General features: G+C 37.3%; 1 protein-coding gene across 2 annotated transcripts in view; it reads left to right on the top strand.

The window, feature by feature from the left end:
- Positions 1–26,096, top strand: part of CCDC14 (coiled-coil domain containing 14) — a 46,663-nt gene that overhangs the window by 15,154 nt on the left and 5,413 nt on the right. The window contains exons 6-12 of one of the 2 annotated variants that reach the window (XM_040250381.1): positions 6,164–6,400; positions 6,513–6,607; positions 7,484–7,982; positions 10,282–10,423; positions 17,051–17,133; positions 25,160–25,378; positions 25,452–25,584. In XM_040250381.1, the coding sequence (XP_040106315.1) occupies positions 6,164–6,400; positions 6,513–6,607; positions 7,484–7,982; positions 10,282–10,423; positions 17,051–17,133; positions 25,160–25,378; positions 25,452–25,584 (1,408 nt within the window). The remainder of the gene's footprint in view (positions 1–6,163; positions 6,401–6,512; positions 6,608–7,483; positions 7,983–10,281; positions 10,424–17,050; positions 17,134–25,159; positions 25,379–25,451; positions 25,585–26,096) is intronic. The other variant, XR_005722822.1, reaches the window with a different exon arrangement.

The raw sequence follows: 26,096 nt of genomic DNA on the forward strand, positions 1-26,096 counted from the left end.
TCGAAAAAGCAAGAAAGTTCCAGAAAAACATCTATTTCTGCTTTATTGACTATGCCAAAGCCTTTGACTCTGTGGATCACAATAAACTGTGGAAAATTCTGAGAGAGATGGGAATACCAGACCACCTTATCTACCTCTTGAGAAACCTCTCTGCAAGTCAGGAAGCAACAGTTAGAACGGGACGTGGAACAACAGACTGGTTCCAAATAGGAAAAGGAGTCCCTCAAGGCTGTATATTGTCACCCTGCTTATTTAACTTCTATGCAGAGGACATCATGAGAAATGCTGGGCTGGAAGAGGCACAAGCTGGAATCAAGATTGCTGGGAGAAATATCAATCACCTCAGACTTGCAGATGACACCCCCCTTATGGCAGAAAGTGAAGAGGAGCTAAAAAGCCTCTTGATGAAAGTGAAAGAGGAGAGTGAAAAAGTTGGCTTAAAGCTCAACATTCAGAAAACGAAGATCATGGCATCTGGTCCCATCACTTCATGGGAAATAGATGGGGAAACAGTGGAAACAGTGTCAGACTTTATTTTTGGGGGCTCCAAAATCACTGCAGATGGTGACTGCAGCCATGAAATTAAAAGACGCTTACTCCTTGAAAGGAAAGTTATGATCAACCTAGATAACATATTCAAAAGCAGAGATATTACTTTGCCAACAAAGGTCCGTCTAGTCAAGGCTATTGTTTTTCCAGTGGTCATGTATGGATGTGAGAGTGGGCTGTGAAAAAGCTAAGCACCGAAGAATTGATGCTTTTGAACTGTGGTGTTGGAGAAGACTCTTGAGAGCCCCTTGGACTGCAAGGAGATCCAACCAGTCCATCCTAAGGGAGATCAGTCCTGGGTGTTCATGGGAAGGCTGATGCTGAAGCTGAAACTCCAATACTCTGGCCACCTCACGCGAAGAGTTGACTCATTGGAAAAGACTCTGATGCTGGCAGGGATTGGGGGCAGGAGGAGAAGGGGACGACAGAGGATGAGATGGCTGGATGGCATCACTGACTCGATGGACATGAGTTTGAGTGAACTCCCGGAGTTGGTGATGGACAGGGAGGCCTGGAGTACTGTGATTCATGGGGTGGCAAGGAGTCGGACACGACTGAGCGACTGAACTGAAACAGAGATTGTGAAATCCATCTCTTGAAAAGAAAGTGAATGAGTGCCAGTGCTTGGAACCTATGAGTATAAAATCTGAGAGTTCCTGAAACCAGACAAATATTATGGAGCCAAAGGAAATCCAAGAGCAGAAGAGAGACCTAGGAATTAGGAGGAAAGGAAGAACAATGTGCTAGGTGGCTGTGGGCTGCATGGGATCTCAGCTTTCATCATTTTAGATTTCAAAGTTAAAACTATTTTAGGAGGATACTTTTCCTTTTTATTTATTATAAATTGTATTTCCACTAAGGATTTCCTTGGTGGTCCAGTGGCTAATACGCTACACTCCCAGTGCAGGGGGACCCAGGTTCTATCCCTGGTCAAGGAACTAGATCCCACGTGCCACAACTGAAAAGATCTCACTTTCTAATGGCAGAAAATAAAGAAGAGCTAAAGTGCCTCTTGATGAGAGTGAAAGTGGAGAGTGAAAAAGCTGGCTTGAAACTCAACATTAAAAAAACTAAGGTCATGGTATCTGGTCCCATCATTTCATGGCATGTAGAAGGGGGAAATGTGGAAGTAGTAACAGATTTTATTTTCTTGACTGTGGACAATGACTGCAGCCATGAATTTAAAAGACACTTGCTTCTTGGAAGGAAAGCTATGACAAAGTCAGATAGCCTATTAAAAAGCAGAGACATCACTTTGCTGACAAAAATTGTATAGTCAAAGCTAGGCCTTTCCAGTAGTCATGTACAGATGTGAGAGTTGGACCATAAAGAAGGCTGAGTGCTAAAAAATTGATGCTTTTGTACTGTGGTGCTGGAGAAGACTCTTGAGAGTCCTTTGGACTGCAAGGAGATCAAACCAGTCAATCCTAAAGGAAATCAACCCTGAGTATTCATTGAAAGGACTGATGCTGAAGCTCCAATAATTTGGCCACCTGATGTGAAGAGCTGACTCATTGGAAAAGAGTCAGCTGATGCTGGGAAAGATTGAAGGGAAAAGGAGGAGTCAGCAGAGGATGAGATGGCTAGACGACTCAATGGATATGAATTTGAGCAAACTCGGAGATAGTGGAAAACAGAGGAGGAGGTGTACTGCGATCCAGGAGGCTGCAAATAGTTGGACACGACTTAGTGACTCAACAACATTTCCAGTTTTGTTTTTTTTTAACAGAAATGTTTATTAACCAGTTTGTTTTAGTTCATATATTCAGAGAATGAAGAGTAACTTATTGCATGTCACCTTAGAGGGGAAATGGGTAGAGATTTATTAGTGATATCAGTTGGGAAGATCTATGAATATAAAATATTTATTTGGCCCTATTAAGACTTTGGAGCCATTTGGTAATGGCTGTAACATTTATTGAGTTCTTAGTATGTGCTAGACACTGATAGTTTACATGTGCTATTTAATTTTCATAACAGTGTTATAAAACAGGTAATGCTCTTATTATCATCATTTTTCTGATGAGGAATAAGAGTCCAAGAGAGGTTAAATAATTTGCCAAAAGTTATTCAGCTAGTAATTGTTAAAGCTCATATGCAGGCCAGGGAAGTATGTTCACACCAACAGGTTATCACAAAGGAAAGAATAACTCAAGTCAAAATAGATGCATCCTGTATCTCCAACCATTTTCATAGTCAAATAATAATTTAGTAGTAGTTTTCTGTGTTTATTGGTTATAATATTTCATTTGCCTTTAACGTTTTGCTTTTACTTGTAGGTTTTTTTGCTTTTACTTGTAGGTTTTATGCTTTTAGCAGTGTTTTTATTTTCAATAAATTGTGTATGTATTTAGGGAATTCCATACCATTTAAATTTTTTTAACTTTTCACTTTTTAGGTAAGGATTAACTTTAAAAAAGCAAGTGTATAAATCTCAATAAATATTTGCATATGTGTACATCCATGTAGTTGACCACCCAGTTGAAAATAACGATTTCAGTACCCTACCAGGCTCCTATCCATCAGTATTCTCATTATTACCTGTCTTCTCATCCTTGAATAAACACTTTTCTGACTTCTTTCTCGATTGGATAGTTTTACTATCTTTGAACTTCATGTACACTGTGAAAATGCAGCCTTACAGTGTCTTATGTCTGACTCTCACACAGCATATCTGTTAACTTCATATAGGCAGTCAGAGTGTATCAGTACTTTGTTCTTTTCCATTGCTATGTAGTATTCCATCATATGGCTACACCACAATTCATCCATTTCTACTATTCAGGACTGTTTGGGTTTTCAGTTTGGGGCTACTGCTAATAAAGCTGTTGTGAACATTCTTGTACACATTTTTTAGTAGACATAATACTCATTTCTGTCAGGTATATTCCCCAAAATATAACAGCTATATCATAAAATATATGTTTAGCTTTGGTAACTCAGCAGTGGCCACAGGACTGGAAAAGGTCAGTTTTCATTCCAATTCCAAAGAAAGGCAATGCCAAAGAATGTTCAAACTACCGCACAGTTGCACTCATCTCACATGCTAGTAAAGTAATGCTCAAAATTCTCCAAGCCAGGCTTCAGCAATACGTGAATTGTGAACTCCCTGATGTTCAAGCTGGTTTTAGAAAAGGCAGAGGAATCAGAGATCAAATTGCCAACATCTGCTGGATCATGGAGAAAGCAAGAGAGTTCCAGAAAAACATCTATTTCTGCTTTATTGACTATGCCAAAGCCTTTGACTGTGTGGATCACAATAAACTGTGGGAAATTCTGAAAGAGATGGGAATACCAGACCACCTGACCTACCTTTTGAGAAATCTGTATGCAGGTCAGGAAGCAACAGTTAGAACTGGACATGGAACAACAGACTGGTTCCAAATAGGAAAAGGAGTCCCTCAAGGCTGTATATTGTCACCCTGCTTATTTAACTTCTATGCAGAGTACATCATGAGAAACGCTGGGCTGGAAGAGGCACAAGCTGGAATCAAGATTGCTGGGAGAAATATCAGTCACCTCAGATATGCAGATGACACCCCCCTTATGGCAGAAAGTGAAGAGGAGCTAAAAAGCCTCTTGATGAAAGTGAAAGAGGAGAGTGAAAAAGTTAGCTTAAAGCTCAACATTCAGAAAACGAAGATCATGGTATCCGGTCCCATCACTTCATGGCAAATAGATGGGGAAACAGTGGAAACAGTGTCAGACTTTATTTTTTTGGGCTCCAGAATCACTGCAGATGGTGATTGCAGCCATGAAATTAAAAGACACTTACTCCTTGGAAGAAAAGTTATGACCAACCTAGATAGCATATTCAAAAGCAGAGACATTACTTTGCCGACTAAGGTCTGTCTAGTCAAGGCTATGGTTTTTCCAGTGGTCATGTATGGATGTGAGAGTTGGATTGTGAAGAAGGCTGAGCACCGAAGAACTGTGGTGTTGGAGAAGACTCTTGAGAGTCCCTTGGACTGCAAAGAGATCCAACCAGTCCATTCTGAAGGAGATCAACCCTGGGATTCCTTTGGAAGGAATGATGCTAAAGCTGAAACTCCAGTACTTTGGCCACCTCATGAGAAGAGTTGACTCATTGGAAAAGACTCTGATGCTGGCAGGGATTGGGGGCAGGAGGAGAAGGAGACGACCGAGGATGAGATGGCTGGATGGCATCACGGACTCAATGAACGTGAGTCTGAGTGAACTCTGGGAGTTGGTGATGGACAGGGAGGCCTGGTGTGTTGCGATTCATGGGGTCGCAAAGAGTCGGACACCACTGAGCGACTGAACTGAACTGAACTGAACTGAAGCTTTTGCCAAAAAGTATATGTTTTTCTAAGTTTGTTTTGTACTCTGATAATCTATGATCTAACAAGAACACCCTCATTTCTGTTAATAGTCTTTAAAAAAGTTTGGGAAGGGAATCTTATTAGACAAAGAAATAGATTTTGATAGTGATCTATGGAGTGGTCCTAGGTAGAAAACTGTTATTTTTCTTGTGTTAATTACTGTGTACCTAGATTAATACAAAACTCTAGGAGAAAATAATGAGGTTTGAGACATAGCCCTGCCTAAAGAAGCTTATCGTTTAGTCAGACAAGAGAGTGAAAGATAAGCAATATAGTACAGTATCCAAGTGATACATGATTAGTATAGACAGTATGTACTGTGGCATGGTGAAGAGCAATCACTAGACTGAAATGACTGGAGAAGGCTTCAGATGAGCTTTGCTGAGTTAGGTAGAATTGAATTGAAAGGTATGGTTCATCATGAGTAATATAGGCAAGTGAGAAAAGCTTGTAGGTGTCTGAATTGGTCTGACTGGATTGAAAGATTTCTTAGTTGAGGGTGATGGAAAGATGGTTGGAAAATTATGTTGTGGTTAGGCTTTTGAGACTTTAAATGTCAGGTTAAGGTCTTATTTGAGAGCTCAATGTGTAGATTAAATTCACTTTCTCTAAAAGCTCTGATTTATTTATTTTTGCTGTTATTAGCATCATTATCATCAAAGCATCATACTTGTACAAGGTATTCTATCTGTTCCATTCTCCCTCTCAGGAGCATTCCATTTAGTTCAGCCACTCAGTCGTGTCTGACTCTTTGCGAACCCATGGACTGTAGCACGCCAGGCTTCCCTGTCTATCGCCAACTCCCAGAGCTTTCCTCAAACTCATGTGCATCAAGTCAGTGATGCCACCCAACCATCTCATCCTCTGTCGTCCCCTTCTCCTCCTGCCTTCAACTTTCCCAGTATCAAAAACTGACTTTTCCAATGAGTTGGTTCTTCCAGTGAGTCAGTTCTTATCAGGTGGCCAAAGTATTGGAGTTTCAGCTTCAGCATCAGTCCTTCCAGTGACTCCTTTCCCACTCAAGTGCATTATGAGTAGCATTTAATAGAGATTTTAAAGACATAGTATAAGTTAATTTTGAAGAGAACCTGATTCATTACCTCCTTTTAAAAAAAGAATGTGAGGTGATTTTCTTTAGGGGCGATCACACTCTGTAAAGTATGTGATGAATCGAGTTACTTCTGAGAGCCCTTTTTTCCTCTAATAGTTTTGGTAAAGGTTTTTGAAAAGAACCATATTTCAAAAATTGTTTTCCCCCTTTTCCATATTAGTATCTTCAGATAATAAGAAGCAGATACCTAATGATGCTTCTGTTGGAAGTGAAAGAGACTCATCAGATATACTGCAAAATTGGTCACTACAAGACCACTGTGGAATGTATTCACCCTTAATATACCAAGCTCTTTGCGAACATGTGCAGACTCAAATGTCACTGATGAATAACTTGGCTTCAAAGAACAACCCTAATGGAATTCCTACTGCATCTTGCCATACTGTGTCTGGTTCTGGTTAGTATGAATGATGTTTTAAAAAGCATGAATATAAGCTCTAATTAAGTTGCCTGGTAATTGTATAAGCAGTCTGAGATGTGAATGACTTTTTCTCCCTTTAACATTTTAGAATCTCAGACGTCTTCACCTTCTAGTTATGGTTTACGCACCTCTATCCCAGTCCAGTTACCTCAGCAGCCACGCTGCCCTCCAATGGTTCATTCTGTGAGTGCAGTTTATATACTATATAAGTAATAATTTGCTTTTAGAAATTGTCATCTTGAGAGAAAATTTAATTTGCTGATTGTATCTTAATGCCCTAGGATGTAAAGACCAATTATTTTTTGTTATTTTTTATTAGAAAAGTTTGCCTATTAATTAAGGACAGTGGTGGGCAGGGGGAAGGAAAAAGATTACTAGAAAAAAAAAAAATCACCCATACCTACCACCCAAGCACAATTGCTGTTAACACATTGATAGAGCAGGTTCCAGTCGTTTAATTCTTTGTGTAGGTTTCGTTTTCTGATTTTAATTTGTTAAGTAAACTTTCTTTTAAAAATATCATAATTTTATATAGTTTTACATGCTGCTTTTTTTTTCACTTAACATTTAATTGTGATTTACCTTTTGTAAATTTTTACTAAGTTCTTACTACTCTATTTAGTGGATATACCATGGTCTGTGTAACTCCTCACCTATGGTTATACATTTAAATAAATTTTTACTACTGTAACATTTCTCTAAATATGTTTATGCAGAAGCCTTTTCAGCTTATTTTCTACACTGTGATTTCCCAAAGTGGAAGTTTATTTTAGTCCCAAAGTAGACTAATTTTTGATGCCTTTAAACCACTTATGATATTTGCAAACAGTCTATTTTGGTCATAGCTTTATAATGTTCCCATATTACTGAGTGAACTAATTAAGCTTTAAAAATGCAGAATAGTGAGCTAAGGGGAAATTGACTTATTCAGTGGTAATCTGTAACTCCATCCTGCAAATGTCATCTTCTAACATTTTTCGTTTGAGTTTATTGTAGTTAATGCCCACAAGTCAGTGCTCATTATTTTTGAAGTCTTAGCTTGTTTTTTTCTTTCTTTAGGAAGTTCAGACTGATGGTGACAGTCAGTTTGCATCACAAGGAAGAACAATTTCTGTGAACTGTACTGATGATGTTGTAAGGAATTCCTTCAATACCTGTCTTGGAGTTTCATGTAACCTGCCCCAAACTGGCAAACCAGCTACTCCGACATTTCAGCAACTGGGTCTTGCTAATGGGGTTCTGCTGAAAAGACTTTCTGAGGAACCAGACTTACTGAAGTGTTTCCAGACATACATGAAACTGTTGCGTTCTCATCCTGACAGTCCCACTGGCTGCAGCCCCACCCTATTACAGCCAGCTTTCTTGGCTACTAATGAAGAAAAATGTACTAATGAACACACTGGTGAGGTCAGAAGTGAAGGAAAGGATTTAAACATACCTCTGCGAGATTCAAGAATAAAGGATGTGCAGAAGGCAAAAAACGTGAACCAGAGTGCTGAAAAAGTTAGAACTATCAAGTATTTGTTGGGAGAGCTCAAGGCCCTGGTAGCAGAACAAGGTAGATAAGTACTTTCTTTATAATTTTCTGTGGCATGTCATCATTTAAATTCAGAATAATCAACATGAAGTTTGTGATATTTTCCATAGAAGTATGTCTTATGCTAATGAGGAAATGAGTTTTGTCTGTTTTATTCTTATTTTGTGGGTTTTTGCTCCCTGTTGTTTCCTGTGGATTTGAAATATGCTAGGGAATATTATTCTTTCACTTGTAAGTGTATGTTCATTCTACTTGATTCAAATTGACCTTGAAAATATTCAACCAAAGAAAATTTATAGAGAGAAATTTTAAGGGTTGAAGGACATGGTTAACTCCCTAGAACAGAGTGATAATTTTTCCTACTTTAAAAGATGTAGAAGTTTTCCTCTCATCATTTATTTAATAACTGTTACAATGTTTAACAAATCTCACTTTGAGAAGGAACCTAAATCTTCTGATGCCCTTTTCAATTCACTCTTAAGATATTCTAATTAATCAAGAAAAATATCTTAGGTGCAGTCATGATATATTTGAGCCAGGTTGTATTCATTTTCATTATGTATGTATATTCTGAATAATGACTTTCACTTGGAGTTAGTTACACATTTGTCATCTAGAAAACACAGTAATTGATTATGGAAGTTCTAACTGAGTACCTAATATTTGCAGTCTGACAAAAAAATTACCAAATCTTAAAATTTATCTGTATTATTAGGATTGTAGCACTGTTAATCCCGTGGTTCAGTATATTAAAATCTCCTGTATGTTCAGACTGTTATTTCATTAGTATTCTCTTAACTGAGTACTAAATCGTTGGTAACAATTATAATAGTAGTAATATTAGCTATCACTTATCGAGTACTTAGCATGTGCCCAGCACTGTGCTAAGTGTTTTATATGCATTATCTCATTTAATCCTCACAGCAACCCTATGAGGTACTATTATTGTCCCCATTTTACAAATGAGGAAACTGAGGCTTGGAGAACAGTATTTCATTTAATCCTCTCAGCAACCCCATGAGGTACTGTTGTTATCCATTTAACCATGAAGAAACCTAGGCTTCAAGAATTAAGTAATTTGACTAAGGTACATTGCAGGAAAATGGTGGAGCCCAGGTCTCTGCCCCTAGTGCTTCACACGAAACCCCTCTACAGAGCATTCTGCTCTGTAATTGGGCACAGTTGTTTACTGTATGCATGTAAACTTTCCATTAAGGTGTTAAAATACTTGTGGAATTGATTAACTTTTTGTAGCTGAATACTTTATCTCTTTCAGATATCAGACAGTTAATATTATATTTATTAAATGTTTTCATTTCACAGAAATTTTTGTTTAATTGAAGTATAGTTGCTTTACAGTGTTGAATGAGTTTCTCCTGTACAGCAAAGTGCATCAGTTGTATGTATACATGTATCCACTCTTTTTTGAATTTTCTTCCTGTTTAGATCACCATAGATCAAGTAGGATTCCCTGTGCTGTACCATAGGTTCTCATTAGTGATCTGTTTTTTACATAGTACTGTACGTATATCAACCCTCAACTCCCAATTCATCCCACTTTCTCCCTCCTTGCTGGCCATAAGCTTTTTTGCTACATTTGTGACTCTGTTTCTGCTTTGCAAATAAATTCATCTGTACCATTTTTCTAGCAGTTCACAGAAAATCTGAATAAAAATGAACAAAAATAAAAGGACAAGAGATCTAAAATCTACCTTCTACCTGTATCTTTTTGCCACCTCCCAAATCATCCGCTCTCCACAGTTAATGACAAAAATGATACTGCTTCTGATGCTGCATCAAATGAAGTGTAGCTGCTTGTGTTAAATTTACTTTATAAAGTTAAATAATAAAACCTTATCTTAGTAGACCCTCCCTCAATATATTTCCAAATTGAATCACCAGAAGTGAATTATTCGCTTAATGCCAGGATCAAAGGTTGTGTTGTTAATACTAAAATCAATTATAAGAAACCCTTTAGTAATTATAGGAACATGTGGACTAGGAGATATATATAAACCATCTTCCTACTAGACACTTTAACTGAAAAAAATCACTGATATCATAATTCTGTGACTTAACATAAATCTTTAGTTTACTGAACTTAATGCCTTTAGAATTCTTCTCAATGAGGAAATGCAGACTACAGGAAAAAGGAGAATAGGATTTGTATAATAAATTCATAAATAACTGAGTTGAGTTTGTTTATAGTACATATGTATATATGTGAAATGTTTTCTTTTTTTAGTAATACATATGAATAATCTTAACAAAAAAGCAATTTATAATACTGTGTTTACTCATTTCTTCTGTTTTTTTATAGAAGATTCAGAAATTCAGAGGTTGATTACAGAACTGGAGATGTGTATATCTCTGCTTCCAGCCGTAAGTGCAAACACAAATATTCAGGTTGAAATAGCACTGGCCGTGCAGCCACTAAGAAGTGAAAATGCTCATTTACGCAGGTAAGAGTTGCACTTTGAATTTTTTTGTCTCCATGCAGAGATGTCCCATGGCCAGAACAAAAATGCCTAATGAGATATCTAGGGCTTTGTAAGGAAAATAGACATAGTCTTACTGTGTTTATACTCTTAATCCCCTATTCTCTAAATACTGATAGCAGTCTCTAACTCTTCCATTATTTCTGCCCACTAGTATGTATTTTTTCACAACGTTTTCACATCTGCTGTCACTTGGTTGGTAACAAATAGAGAGGTATTTATTAGGCTAGTCTAGGCTATGCAGTCCATGGACTGTATCATCCATGGGGTCGCAAAGAGTCGGACACGACTGAGCGACTTTCACTTTCACTTTCAGGCTATGCGGTGCTTGTGCTCAGTTGCTTTAGTCATGTTCGACCCTGCAACCCCATGGACTGTAGCCTGCCAGGCTCCTCTGTCCACGGGATTTCCCAGGCGAGCATACTGGAGGAGTGAGTTGCCATTTCCTTCTCCAGGGCATCTTTCTGACCCCATGGATCAAATCTGGGTCTCCTACATTGCAGGGGAATTCTTTACTGCTGAGCCACCTGGGAAGCCCAGAACTTAGTCTCTGTGTATTATTTATCTTGCTATTGTGACCGTAGGAAATATCAATAGTTGTTATTTACTTCTATTTCTTAGAACATTTTTCTTTGATTGATTGATTGATTTTTATTTTTTGGCTGCGCTGGGTGTTCGTTGCTTTGTGTGGACTTTCTCTAGTTGCAGCAAGCAGGGGCTACTCTTTGTTGTGGTGTGTGGACTTCTCATTGCGGTGGCTTCTCTTCGGGCAGAGCACAGGCTCTAGGTCCTCAGGCTTCAGTAGTTGCGGCCTGCAGGCTCCGCAGTTGTGGTGCACGGGCTTAGTTTCTCAGTGGCATGTGAAATCTTCCCAAACCAGGGATTGAACCTGTGTACCCTGCACTGGCAGGCAAATTCTTATACACTGTGACACTGGGGAAGTTGCAGAACATTTTAAAATTGCTTTAGGAGCTAATTTATAAGCCACTTTATTTTTTTTAATATAAATTTATTTCTTTTAATTGGAGGTTAATTACTTTACAGTATTGTATTGGTTTTGCCATACATCAACATGAATCCACCACAGGTATACACGTGTTCTCCATCCTGAACCCCCCTCCCTCTTCCCTCCCTGTACAATCCCTCTGGTCGTCCCAGTGCACCAGCCCCAAGCATCCAGTATCATGCATCAAACCTGGACTGGCGATTCGTTTCGTATATGGTATTATACATGTTTCAATGCCATTCTCCCAAATCATCCCACCCTTTCCCTCTCCTACAGAGTCCAAAAGACTGTTCTATACATCTGTGTCTCTTTTGCTGTCTCACATACAGGGTTATCGTTACCATCTTTCTAAATTCCATGTTCAGTTCAGTTCAGTTGCTCAGTCGTGTCCGACTCTTTGTGACCCCATGAATCGCAGCACGCCAGGCCTCCCTGTCCATCACCATCACCTGGAGTTCACTCAGACTCATGTCCATCGAGTCCGTGATGCCATCCAGCCATCTCATCCTGGGTCGTCCCTTCTCCTCCTGCCCCCAATCCCTCCCGCATCAGAATCTTTTCCAATGAGTCAACTCTTCACATGAGGTGTCCGAAGTACTGGAGCTTCAGCTTTAGCATCATTCCTTCCAAAGAAATCCCAGGGCTGATCTCCTTCAGAATGGACTGGTTGGATCTCCTTGCAGTCCAAGGGACTCTCAAGAGTCTTCTCCAACACCACAGTTCAAAAGCATCAATTCTTTGGTGCTCAGCCTTCTTCACAGTCCAACTCTCACATCCATACATGACCACAGGAAAAACCATAGCCTTGACTAGACGGACCTTAGTTGGCAAAGTAATTTCTCTGCTTTTGAATATACTATCTAGGTTGGTCATAACTTTTCTTCCAAGGAGTAAGCGTCTTTTAATTTCATGGCTGCAATCACCATCTGCAGTGATTTTGGAGCCCCCAAAAATAAAGTCTGACACTATTTCTACTGTTTCCCCATCTATTTGCCATGAGGTGATGGGACCGGATGCCATGATCTTCGTTTTCTGAACGTTGAGCTTTAAGCCAACTTTTTCACTCTCCTCTTTCACTTTCATCAAGAGGCTTTTTAACTCCTCTTCACTTTCTGCCATAAGGGTGGTGTCATCTGCATGTCTGAGGTTATTGATATTTCTCCTGGCAATCTTGATTCCAGCTTGTGTTTCTTCCAGCCCAGTGTTTCTCATGATGTACTCTGCATAGAAGTTAAATAAGCAGGGTGACAATATACAGCCTTGAGGGACTCCTTTTCCTATTTGGAACCAGTCTGTTGTTCCATGTCCAGTTCTAACTGTTGCTTCCTGACCTGCATACAGATTTCTCAAGAGGTAGGTCAGGTTGTCTGGTATTCCCATCTCTCTCAGAATTTTCCACAGTTTATTGTGATCCACACAGTCGAAGGCTTTGGCATAGTCAATAAAGCAGAAATAGATGTGTTTCTGGAACTCTCTTGCTTTTTTGATGATCCAGCGAATGTTGGCAGTTTGATCTCTGGTTCCTCTGCCTTTTCTAAAACCAGCTTGAACGTCAGGGAGTTCATGGTTCACGTATTGCTGAAGTCTGGCTTGGAGAATTTTGAGCATTACTTTGCTAGCGTGTGAGATGAGTGCGATTGTGTGGTAGTTTGAGCATTCTTTGGCATTACTGTATTGGTGTTTTTCTTTCTGGCTTACTTCACTCCATATAATAGGCTCCAGTTTCATCCACCTCATTAGAACTGATTCAAATGTATTCTTTTTAATGGCTAAGTAATACTCCATTGTGTATATGTACCACAGCTTTCTTATCCATTCATCTGCTGATGGACATCTAGGTTGCTTCCATGTCCTGGCTATTATAAACAGGGCTGCAATGTACATTGGGGTACACGAGTCTCTTTCATTTCTGGTTTCCTCGATGTGTATGCCCAGCAGTGGGATTGCTGGATCATAAGGCAGTTCTATTTCCAGTTTTTTAAGGAATCTCCACGCTGTTCTCCATAGTGGCTGTACTAGTTTGCATTCCCACCAACAGTGTAAGAGGGTTCCCTTTTCTCCACACCCTCTCCAGCATTTATTGCTTGTAGACTTTTGGATCGCAGCCATTCTGACTGGTGTGAAATGGTACCTCATTGTGGTTTTGATTTGCATTTCTCTGATAATGAGTGATGTTGAGCATCTTTTCATGTGTTTGTTAGCCATCTGTATGTCTTCTTTGGAGAAATGTCTATTTAGTTCTTTGGCCTATTTTTCGATTGTGAGTTTATTTTTCTGGAATTGAGCTGCAGGAGTTGCTTGTATATTTTTGAGATTAGTTGTTTGTCAGTTGCTTCATTTACTATTATTTTCTCCCATTCCGAAGGCTGTCTTTTCACCTTGCTTATAGTTTCCTTTGTTGTGCAGAAGCTTTTAATTTTAATTAGATCCCATTTGTTTATTTTTGCTTTTATTTCCAGTATTCTGGGAGGTGGATCATAGAGGATCCTGCTGTGATGTATGTCGGAGAGTGTTTTGCCTATGTTCTCCTCTAGGAATTTTATAGTTTCTGGTCTTACGTTTAGATCTTTAATCCATTTTGAGTGTGTATGGTGTTAGAAAGTGATCTAGTTTCATTCTTTTACAAGTGGTTGACCAGTTTTCCCAGCACCACTTGTTAAAGAGGTTGTCTTTAATCCATTGTATATTCTTGCCTCCTTTGTCAAAGATAAGGTGTCCATAGGTGCGTGGGTTTATCTCTGGGCTTTCTATTTTGTTCCATTGATCTATATTTCTGTCTTTGTGCCAGTACCATACTGTCTTAGTGACTGTGGTATAAGCCACTTTAGAAAATAAAACTTACTTTATTGGTCACTGCTTGTTTTTAATTTTTTAAAAAGGTATCAGTTTGATGTCTAACCTAATTCTTCAGACTTGGCACCAGCGTTTCTTGGCTGTGTCCTTAGAGGACAAAGATTGTATATCATGCTACTGCCACCTTTTACCTGACCTTCCAAAAATGAAATTATTGAAAATGAAGAATTTGTCAGATATGCTTTTTTTTTTTTTAGCAGAATGAGATTTCCAGCAGAAGTAGGAATTTTTGTGTCTCTTCGTTAATCTTTATTTGGAAGGAATCATCCATAATCTGTTATAAATGAGAGTTGGAATGCATAGGCTCATTCAAAAGTGTTTTTCAGCATTTTCAATCAAAAACAGGTTTTGTTTTTTTTTTCTTGTTTGGACATTTTGAAACTTCCTCTTCCTTTTTAGCCAAAAAAACTGATCTTTCAGGACTTTCTTGGTGTTTATTGCCATCTTGTGGCATTAAAAAAAATAGCTAGCTTCATTGTTTGTTTGGCATTTGGATCTGGGCAGTTTTTATGTGAGACTCCTGAAACAGTACTCAACTGTTAGTACTGTTCTTGGTCCCTACCCGTAAAATATCTGTAGTGACCCATTCATTGTGACCTTGTGGCCCATTCCAAAATTTCCTGGATGAAGGTTGTGGGGATTCCAGTTAAACTAGTGAGTGCCTTAATATTTAAAGGGCAAGTTAGAACTCATAACCAGTTCCTGAGTTAAGACTCAAATACAAGACCATTATGTACCCACGAAGAACAAAGAAATGAACTGGAACTGAAAGGCAGGAACTGGGGTGTGGCGTTCAGTCTTTGGCCTGATAATTTGACATGATAACATAATTCTTCCAGATGGAAGTTACTAGAAGAATAGATTGTTTATTTGTTATTTCATTTTAGTTTTTAGTTATAAAATGTAGTGGGAGAACCAGTGAGTTAAGATTTAGACCATCTGGAGACATGTATGGTATGAGTGGAACCCACAAACAAGATTCAGGATAGAAACATAAACTTGGGAGTTATTCACTGACCACATTTTTATTGAGTGTTTACTACAGACCTGGCCCTGTGTAGGTACTGGAGACAGTAATGATTAAAAGCAAGCGGTTTGTTACCAGCGTGTAAGTGTTGAATTCACTAAGAAGGTATAGAGTGTGAACATAACCAAGAGTGCATTGCTGGGGAATAACAGCCTCTTAAGCAGAGAACACAGAAGGAGAAGCCTGTGAAAGAAACCTGAGACAGAGCAAGTAGGGACTCCTACCAAATGAGATATTTCATTTCCTTATCCTGTTACCAACAAAAAGTGTTATTTCCTTTGAGAATGAAATAGCAACCTACCTCAGTATTCTTGCCTGGGAAATGCCATAGACAAGAAGCTTGGCAGGCTACTGTCCGTGGGGTCACAAAAGAGTCAGAGACACACACACACACACATAACTAAAGATCCTGCAACTAAGACCCGGTGCAGCCAAATATATATATATATATATATATATATATATTTTTTTTTTAAAGTGTTATTTCCTTTTATTTTTGTGAATCCTGTGGCCATAAAATACTTCCTGTTTTAAATCTGTACTTCTTCATACTAGTGTGGCTGAGAATTTTTCATATGCTTACCGGCCTCTTCTGTTTCTTTTGTGAATTGCCCATTCTTACTGTTGGTCATGTTTTCTTTCCCTACTTACTGATTTGTAGGAGCTCTTCAATGTTACAGCCCCTTTGTCTGTTATATGTGTAGCAGATATTTTCTTCCAGACTGCTAATTCTAGAACAAGTTTCAGTTTTGATGTAGTTAAATCCTTTACTTTTTTCCTTGATGATTGCTGGATTTTGAGTATTGCTTAAGAATGCCTTTCCCACTTAAGATTATGTAGATTGCCACCTAAAACTTGTATAGTTAAGTTTTGTTTGTTTGTTGTTATATTTTATGTTTAGCTCTTTAATCCAACCTGAATGAATATATACAAATGATGTGAGGTAGGAGCTATCGTTTTAGATTTCATAACAGTGATACTTTAGTGCTGCATACTTCCAGATAATAATTCTCAAAAGATATTAGAGGTTTTTTTTTAAGTGTTAACTTCTTAGAAGTAAACACTTGCAGTTCCTTTTTTGTCTTCCTATTTGTGAAACAGCTATATATTATGAAGTTCCTTGTCAGGTAGAGTTGGTGCTTACTGGCATTCTCTTTACTTAAATAAAGCCATTAACCTTTAGATCTAATAAATTAGTAGCAGCGTAAGTTTATGTTTCCCAGTTTTCACACTGCACGACAAACCAAGCAGATAGTTGTCTGATAGCAGCTGGTCCTTGTAGGAATTCTGGTTCATAATTACGACAGATCTTTTAAAAGTAGATAATTACTCAGTAATGAAAATACTTCCTGAGAAGGAAGACAGAAGAAAATAGCAAGAGGAGATAGAAATGAAAGAAATAGAGAAACAAGGAAATCACTGAAGAGATAAGAGAACAAAAAAGGGAAGAGGAAAAATAAGTTAACCTTTTTCTATTGAAGGGTGGTTTTATGCCATCCTGGACAATCTTTTAAAAATTATCTCAGGTCTTAGCAGCAGTGTGGTTTTGTTTATTTGGTTTTTGTCTTACGTTTGGGGACAAGATGAACTTCTGCTCTCCTAGAAGGTGCCACTGTTTATGTTCTCTATTTTAATAGGCTTTCAAATGTACAGTCTAAAATGAGCCTGGATTCTTGCATTCATGTTTCTTCATTATTTCATTTAGGCAATTGAGAATTTTGAACCAGCAACTTAGAGAACGAGAAAAAACCCAAAAGGCATCTGGTTCTCTGGAATGCAACCTTGAATGTAGGTAAAAGAACTATAAGAGGGTGAGATGATTTGGGAGAATGGCATTGAAACATGTATAATATCATGTAAGAATCGAATCGCCAGTCTATGTCCGATGCAGGATACAGCATGCTTGGGGCTGGTACATGGGGATGACCCAGAGAGATGTTGTGGGGAGGGGGATGGGAGGGGGGTTCATGTTTGGGAATGCATGTACACCCGTGGTGGATTCATGTCAATGTATGGCAAAACCAATACAGAATTTTAAAGTAAAATAAAAAATAAATAAATATTTAAAAAAGAAAAAAAGAACTATAAGAACTGACCGTGAATTCTTTATGGCTCTGGAAATGTTGATAAAGAATTGAACTTTCTCAATTATTTTGTCTTAAGTGGACTTTTTGTTAAAAAAGTAGGAATAATACTCATTAAAGTTTAAAATAGTGTAGAAACACAAAAATAAAAGATTTGTGCTATTACTTCCCGATAATTCAATCCTATTTTTTTTTTAAAGTCTGTATTTCCTTTCACATATCTCCTGTTCATTTATAATTGATTTATTTTATAAATACTTACTAAGTATCTACTATTAACAGATGAATCCTAGTAGAACTATATATGTATTTTTCTTTTGTAAAAATGAGATTACACAGTATATACTCCTGCAGCTTGCATTTATTCACTTATTATATAGTGGATATTTTTCTCTATCAAAATACATAAATATTATTTTTTCTTATTAAAACTAAGTATTATTCTGTTTATGTAGTTCTGTTGTAATGTATTTAAAGTCCTCTGCTGATAGATATCTAGACACTTGCCCTGTTTTCCTAGTACAAATAATCCTGCAACGAAAATCCCTGTACATGTCTTTGTGCCCATGTGTGACTGTTTTTGTAGATTATAGCCATAGAATTGCTGAGTCAGAGTATTACTGTTTTCAGTTTTAACTGATGTTGCTAGATTGTCCTTATGGATCACAGAGCTTAAAGTAATAAAAAAGAAAAAAAAAATAGTAACTAGAGGAAAAGATAGAAATTTCTTTTTGTATTCTTGGAAACTTTTCCTAAGCCCAACAAAAACTCACATGCTACAAAGGAAAGATTGATAAAGCATGTCCCAGAAATCTTTTTCATTTCATGCACAGCAGAATCATAAATACAGTTTATTATTATTATTATTATTTTTTAATACATTTTTTAAAAATCAATAAAATGGGGAAATTTTTGTAAGACATGATATGATAAAGACTTGATGTTCCTAATATACAGAAATATCTCTTACAAAGGGATAGAAAAATACAAACATTCAACAGAACATATGCTTCACAAACACGTTCAACTTCACCAGAGTAATTTTGGAAAAGATCACTCTGGTTCCATTGTGAATAAAAGGTGGGGATGGGTGGGAGAGAGGAGACTAGTGGTTGCTATTTTAAGTAGCTTCTCTTTTTACTCTCTACCATTTCCCTTCTTGTTGCCTTGAGAGCATGTATTTACTATTCATAATTACTTATTTACTATCAGCTCCATGAGAGCAGAAACCATTTCTCTGTTGTTCATCGCTGTATGCTGAGATTCTGCTTCACTCGAGGCTGCAGTTATTAAGTGACTGGTACCATATACTTTTATAGCCATTAAAAGGAATATGATAGATGTGTGTGCTGATACATAACAGTTTTATGGGGGGGGGAGGCAAGGTCAGAAACTGTGGGCATAGTATGATTCATTTATGTTTAAATATATATGGTATGCAAAAGTATTTTCCAGAAAAATATCAGAGTGAATAGTGCTTGCTTCTGATGGGAAAGTGGAGATGGGTACAAAGGGAGACTTTTCATTGAGTATCTTTTGGTGTCATTGGTATTTTGTGGTTGAATTTTTTTTACTTTGTACATGTATTAGTCTTTTGTTTTCTTTAGTTAAAAAAGGTTAAAAAAATTTTAAAGCCTGAAATATCAATTGGAGAAGAAAGATACGACTTCTGCTGATCAGTTTCTAAAAAGTACATTTAGTATTCACATAGAACTAATCAAGCATATAATTGTTAAGCAAAATCAATAAAGTCCAAGCCTTTCTTTTAAAAACAGACCTTTTCCAGGTTTGTACTTTTTTCAATTTATTTTTTTATTGAAGGATAATTGCTTTACAGAGTTTTGTTGTTTTCTGTCAAACCTCAACATGAATCAGCCATAGGTACACATATATCTGCTCCCTCCTGAACCTCCCTTCCATCTCCCCTCCCAACCCACCCCGCTTGGTTGATACAGAGCCCCTGTTTGAGTTTCCTGAGCCATACAGCAGATTTCTGTTGGCTGTTTATTTTATATATGGTAATATAAGTTTCCATGTTACTCTTTCTGTACATCTCATCCTCTCCTCCCCTCTTACCATATCCATAAGTCTATTCTCTGTTTTTCCATTGCTGCCCTGTATAAGTCCTTCAGTACCATTCTTCTAGATTCTGTATATATGTGTTAGAATACTATATTTATCTTTCTCTTTGTGACTCACTTCACTCATATAACAGGTTCTAGGTTCATCCACCTCATCAGAACTGACTCAAATGTGTTCCTTGAGTAAATTCCATTGTGTATATGCACCACAACTTCTTTATCCATTCATCTTTCGATGGATATCTAGGTTGTTTCCATGTTCTAGCTATTGTAAATAGTGCTGCAGTGAACATTAGGTGCATGTGTCTTTTTCAATTTTGGTTTCCTCAGGGTATATGCCTAAGAGTGGAATTGCTGGGTCATGTAGTTTTATTCCTAGTTTTTTAAGGAATCTCCATACTGTCTTCCATAGTGGCTGTATCAATTTTACATTTCCACCAACAGTGCAAGAGTGTTCCCTTTTCTCCACACCCTCTCCAGTATTTATTGTTTGTAGATTTTTTGATGATGGCCATTCTGACTGGTGTGAGGTGATATCTCATTGTAGTTTTGATTTGCATTTCTCTAATAATGAATGATATTGAGCATCTTTTCATGTGTTTGTTAGCCATCTGTAAGTCTTCTTTGGAGGAATGTCTGTTTGGGTCCTTTTCCACTTTTTGATTGGGTTTGTTTTTCTGCTACTCAGTTGTATGAGCTGCTTGTATATTTTGGAAATTAATCCTTTGTCAGTTATTTCATTTGCTATTATTTTCTCCCATTCTGAGGATTGTCTTTTCCCCTTGCTTATAGTTTCCTTTGCTGTACAAAAGCTTTTAAGTTTAATCAGGTCACACTTGTTTACTTTTGTTTTTATTTCCATTACTCTAGGAAGTGGGTCATAGAGGATCTTGCTTTGATTTATGTCATCATATGTTCTGCTTGTGTTTTCCTCTAAGAATTTTATAGTCTCTGGTCTTAATTTAGGTCTTTAATCCATTTTGAGTTTGTCTTTGTCTTTGTGTATAGTGTTAGGAAGTGTTCTAATTTCATTCTTTTACAAGTAGCTGTCCAGTTTTCCCAGCACCATTTATTGAAGAGGCCGTCTTTGCCCCATTGTATATTCTTGCCTCCTTTGTCAAAAATAAGGTACCCATAGGTGCATGGGTTTATTTCTGGGCTTTCTATCTTGTTCCATTTGTCTATATGTCTGTTTTTGTGCCAGTACCATACTGTCTTGATGACTGTAGCTTTGTAGTTTAATTTTTAAGTCAGGAAGGTTGATTCCTCCAGCTCCACTCTTCTTTTTCAACACTGCTTTGGCCATTCGAGGTCTCTTGTGTTTCCATATGAACTGTGAAATTTTGTGTTCTAGTTTCATGAAAAATGCCATTGGTAATTTGTTGCTGCTGCTGCTAAGTTGCTTCAGTCGTGTCCGACTATGTGCGACCCCATAGACTGCAGCCCATCAGGCTCCCCAGTCCCTGGAATTTTTCAGGCAAGAGTACTGGAATGGGTTGCCATTGCCTTCTCCGGGTAATTTGTTAGGGATCACGTTGAATCTGTAGATTGCATTTGGTAGTATAGTCATTTTCATAATATAGATTCTTTCTACCTAGGAACATGGGTAACATATCCATCTGTTTATACCATCTTTGATTTATTTCATCAGTCTTAAAATTTTCTGTGTACAGTTCTTTTGTCTCCTTAGGTAAGTTTATTCCTAGATATTTAATTCTGTTGCAGTGGTGAATGAGATTGATTTCTTAATTTCTATTGCTGAACTTTCATTGTTAGTATATGGAAATGCAAGTGATTTCTGTGTATTGATTTTGTATCCTGCAACTTTGCTAAATTCACCAATTTAGCAAAGTAATTTTCTGATACTGTCTTTGGGGTTTTCTATGTACAGTATCATGTCATCTGTAAACAGTGAGAGCTTTACTTCTTCTTTTCCGATCTGGATTCCTTTAATTTCTTTTTCTTCTCTGATTGCTGTAGCTAGGACTTCCAGAACTATGTTGAATAATAGTGGTGAAAGTGGACACCCTTGTCTTGTTCCTGATCTTAGGGGGAATGCTTTCAGTTTTTCACCATTGAGAATAATGTTTGCTGTAGGCTTATTATATATGGCCTTTCCTATGTTGAGGTAGGTTCCTTCTATGCCTATTCTTTGAAGAGTTTTAATTGTAAATGGGTGCTGAATTTTGTCAAATTTGTCAAAAGCAAAAATAGATGCTTTTTCTGTATCTATTGAGATTATCATACGGTTTTTATCTTTCAGTTTGTTAGTATGGTGTATCACATTAATTGATTTGCATATATTGAAGAATCCTTGCATTCCTGGAATAAACCCAACTTGATGATGGTGTATGAGCTTCTTGATGTGTTGCTGAATTTTGTTTGCTAAGATTTTGTTGAGGATTTTTGCATCTATGTTCATCAGTGATATTGGCCTGTAGTTTTCTTTTTTTGTGTTGTCTTTGTCTGGTTTTAGTATCAGGGTGAAGGTGGCCTCAGCAAATAAATTTGAAAGTGTTCCTTCCTCTGCAATTTTTTAAAAGAGTTTTAGAAGGATGGGCATTAGCTCTTCTCTGAATGTTTGATGGAATTCTCCTGTGAAGCCATCTGGTCCTGGGCTTTTGTTTTGAGGGAGATTTTTTATCACAGTTTCAATTTCACTGCTTGTATTTGGGTTGTTCATAATTTCTATGTCTTCCTGGTTCAGTCTTAGAAGATTGAACTTTTCTAAGAATCTGTCCATTTCTTCCAGGTTACCCATTTTACTGCTGTATAGTTGTTCATAATCGTCTCTTATAATCCTTTGTATTTCTGCATTGTCTGATGTAATCTCTCCTTTTTCATTTCTAATTTTGTTGATTTGATTCTTCTCTCTTTTTTTCTTGATGAGTCTGGCTAAAGATTTGTCGATTTTGTTTATCTTCTCAAAGAACCAGCTTTTAGTTTTATTAATCTTTACTATTGTCTCTTTCATTTCTTTTTCATTTATTTCTGCTCGGATCTTTACGATGTCTTTCCTTCTACTAATTTTGGGGTTTCCTTATTCTTCTTTCCCAGTTGTAGGTGTACAGTTAGGTTGTCTGTGTGATGTTTTTCTTGCTTCTTGAGGTAGGACTGCATTGCTGTAATCTTCCCTCTTAGGACTGCTTTTGCTGCATCCCTTAGGTTTTGAGTTGTCATGTTTTCACTGTCATTTGTTTCTAGAAATTTTTTGATTTCCCTTTTGCTTTCTTCAGTAACCTGTTGATTGTTTAGAAACATGTTTTTAATTACCATGTGTTTGTGTTTCTTACAGTTTTTTTTTTCTTGTAATTGATATCTACTCTCATAGCATTGTGGTCAGAGAAGATGCCTGATACAATTTCAATTTTCTTAAACTTACTGAGGTTTGATTTGTGACCCAAGATGTGGTCTACCCTGGAGAATGTTCCATGTGCACTTGAGAAGAAGGTATATTCTTCTGCACTTGGATGGAATGTCCTGAAGATAGCAATGAGATCCATCTCATCTAATGTATCATTTTAGACTTGTGTTTCCTTATTAATTTTCTGTTTTGGTGATCTGTCCATTGGTGTGAGTGGGGTGTTAAAGTCTCCTACTGTTATTGTGTTACTGTCAATTTCTCCTTTTATGTCTGTTAGTGTTTGTCTTATGTATTGAGTTGCTCCTTTGTTGGGTGCATAGTTATTTATAATTGTTATGTCTTCCTCTTGGATTGATCCCTTGATCATTACGTAATCTTGTATCATGTAATCATTATCTCTTGTAATCTTCTTTATTTTAAGGTCTATTTTGTCTGATATGAGGATTGCTACTCCAGCTTTCTTTTGCTTCCCGTTTGGATGGAATATATTTTTCCCTCCTCTTACTTTCAGTCTATATGTGTCTTTAGGTCTGAAGTGGGTTTCTTGAAGACAGCATATATATGGGTCTTGTTTTTGTATCCATTCAGCCAGTTTGTGTCTTTTGGTTGGAGCATTTAATCCATTTACATTTAAAGTAGTTATTGATATATATATTCCTATTGCCATTTTCTTAATTATTTGGGGTTGATTTTGTAGATCTTTTTCTTCTCTTGTATTTCTTGACTATATAAGTCAGTTTAACATTTGTTGTAAAGCTGGTTTGATGGTACTAAATTCTTACTTTTGCATGTCTGAAAAGCTTTTTTATTTCTCCATCAATTTTGAATGAGATCCTTGCTGGGGACAGTAAATTGGTTGTAGATTTTTCCCCTTTCAGTACTTTAACTATATCCTGCCATTCCCTTCTGACCTGCAGAGTTTCTGTTGAAAGATCAGCTGTTACACATATGGGGTTTCCTTTGTATGTTACTTGTTGCTTCTCCCTTGCTGCTTTTAATATTCTTTCTTTGTGTTTAGTCTTTGTTAGTTTGATTAGTATGTGTCTTGATGTGTTTCTCCTTGGGTTTATCTTGTACGGGACCCTTTGTGCCTCTTGGACTTAATTGACTATTTCCTTTACCATGTTGGGGAAATTTTCAATTATAATCTCTTCAAAAATTTTCTCATACACTTTCTTTTTCTCTTCTGGGACCCCTATAATTTGAATGTTGGTGTGTTTGATATTGTCCCAGAGGTCTCTGAGACTGTCCTCAGTTCTTTTCATTCTTTTTGCTTTATTCTGCTCTTCAGAAGTTATTTCCAGCATTTTATCTTCCAGCTCATTGATTCATTCTTCTGCTTCAGATATTCTGCTATTGATTCCTTCTAGAGTATTTTAATTTCAGTAATTGTCTTGTTTCTGTATGTTTATTCTTTAGTTCTTCTAGGTCTTTGTTAATTGATTCTTGCATTTTCTCCATTTTGTTTTCAAGGTTTTTTTTTTTATCATCTTTACTATCATTATTCTGAATTCTTTTTCAGGTAGTTTGCCTATTTCCTCTTCATTTATTTAGACTTCTGTGTTTCTAGTTTGTTCCCTCGTTTATGTAGTATTTCTCTGCCTTTTCTTTTTTTTTTTAACTTACTGTGTTTGAGGTCTCCTTTTCTCAGGCTTTAAGGTTGAATTCTTTCTTCCTTTTGGTTTCTGCCCTCCTAAAGTTGGTCCAGTGGTTTGTGTAAGCTTCAAATAGGGTGAGATTTATGCTGAGTTTTTGTTCGTTTGTTTATTTGTTTGATTTTCCTCTCATGGGCAAGGATGAGTGAGGTGGTAATCCTGTTTGCTGATGATTGGGTTTGTATTGTTTTGTTTGTTTGTTGTTTAGAGATGTCCTGCACAGGGTGCTACTGGTGGTTGGGTGATGCCGGGTCTTGTATTCAAGTGGTTTCCTTTGTGTGAGTTCTCACTATTTGATACCCCTTAGGGTTAGTTTTCTGGTAGTCTACGGTCTTGGAATTAGTGCTCCCACTCCAAAGGCTCAGGGCTTGATCTTGTTGGTCACCGTCACATCTGCCTCCTCCCCCACGGGATGCACCTCCAGCCACAGAAACTTTGGACTGGGGAGCGAGAGCGGCCCCGTGGCAAAGAACTGCTCCTGGGTGACAAAGTAGAGCTGCACTCAGTAGTTCAGTTTAAATTTTGAGTTGCATCTTCCAGCAGAAGCTTCCTCACCCGACAGGACACCTTGCCCCCAGGTTTGTACTTTTTAATTGAGGTAATAATTATGTGATCTATTTTGTCTTACAGTGTTTTCTCTTCAATCATTGAACAAGTCTCTGCAAAATCAATTACAGGAGTCATTAAAGAGCCAGGAATTATTGCAGAGTAAAAATGAAGAGCTCTTAAAAGTGATAGAAAATCAGAAAAATGAAAACAAAAAATTTGCTGGTATATTTAAAGAGAAAGATCAAACTTTACTTGAAAATAAACAGCAATTTGACATTGAGACAACAAGAATGAAAATTGGTATGTGTTTGAACTGTAGTCACAGTCACTTTTTAAAAAGTAATACTGAAACTGAAACTTTCTGTTGTTTTAGAATTGGAGGAAGCCTTAATCAATTTGAAAAGCTCCCAGTTTAAGTTAGAAGCTGCTGAAAAGGAAAATCAGATATTGGGAATAACATTACGCCAGCGTGATGCCGAGGTGACTCGACTGAGAGAATTAACCAGGTGATGTTGACATTATTTGAATAACTTATGCCTTTTGTTAGATGTATTTATAAACTTCAAAATAATTTCAGACCTGCCTTCTTAACCTTATCCTTTTCTCAGTGTTTTTGCTAATTTCTAAGGATATTTTTCTTTTGTTCCAGTTAAATTTTAAATGTGGCTAAATTCCTTTTTAAAGCATGTGATTCCAGGCAAAGGACTCTGATGAGGAGCTGTGAAGACTTGTTTAGCAAATGGTTAAGAACTCTCTGAAGCCAGAGACACCTGAGTGGAATTCCAGCTCTATCGTTTATTAGCTGTATGACTTTGAGCAAGATAGTTAACCTTTCTAAACCTTAGTTGTAAAGTGGGGGCATGATTAGGGTTGATAAGAGGGCTAAGAAATCATTCATGAAAAGCATTTAGCACAGTAAGCCCTCATTCATCAGATCTTGGGTAAGTTATTTAACTTCTTTGAACCTTATTCACTGCATTAGTAAAATGAAGGATTTGACAATAATTTCTAAGATTCC

The sequence above is a fragment of the Oryx dammah genome, unplaced genomic scaffold, assembly GCF_014754425.2.
Source record: "Oryx dammah isolate SB20612 unplaced genomic scaffold, SCBI_Odam_1.1 HiC_scaffold_2, whole genome shotgun sequence".
In the NCBI taxonomy this organism is placed as follows: domain Eukaryota; kingdom Metazoa; phylum Chordata; class Mammalia; order Artiodactyla; family Bovidae; genus Oryx; species Oryx dammah.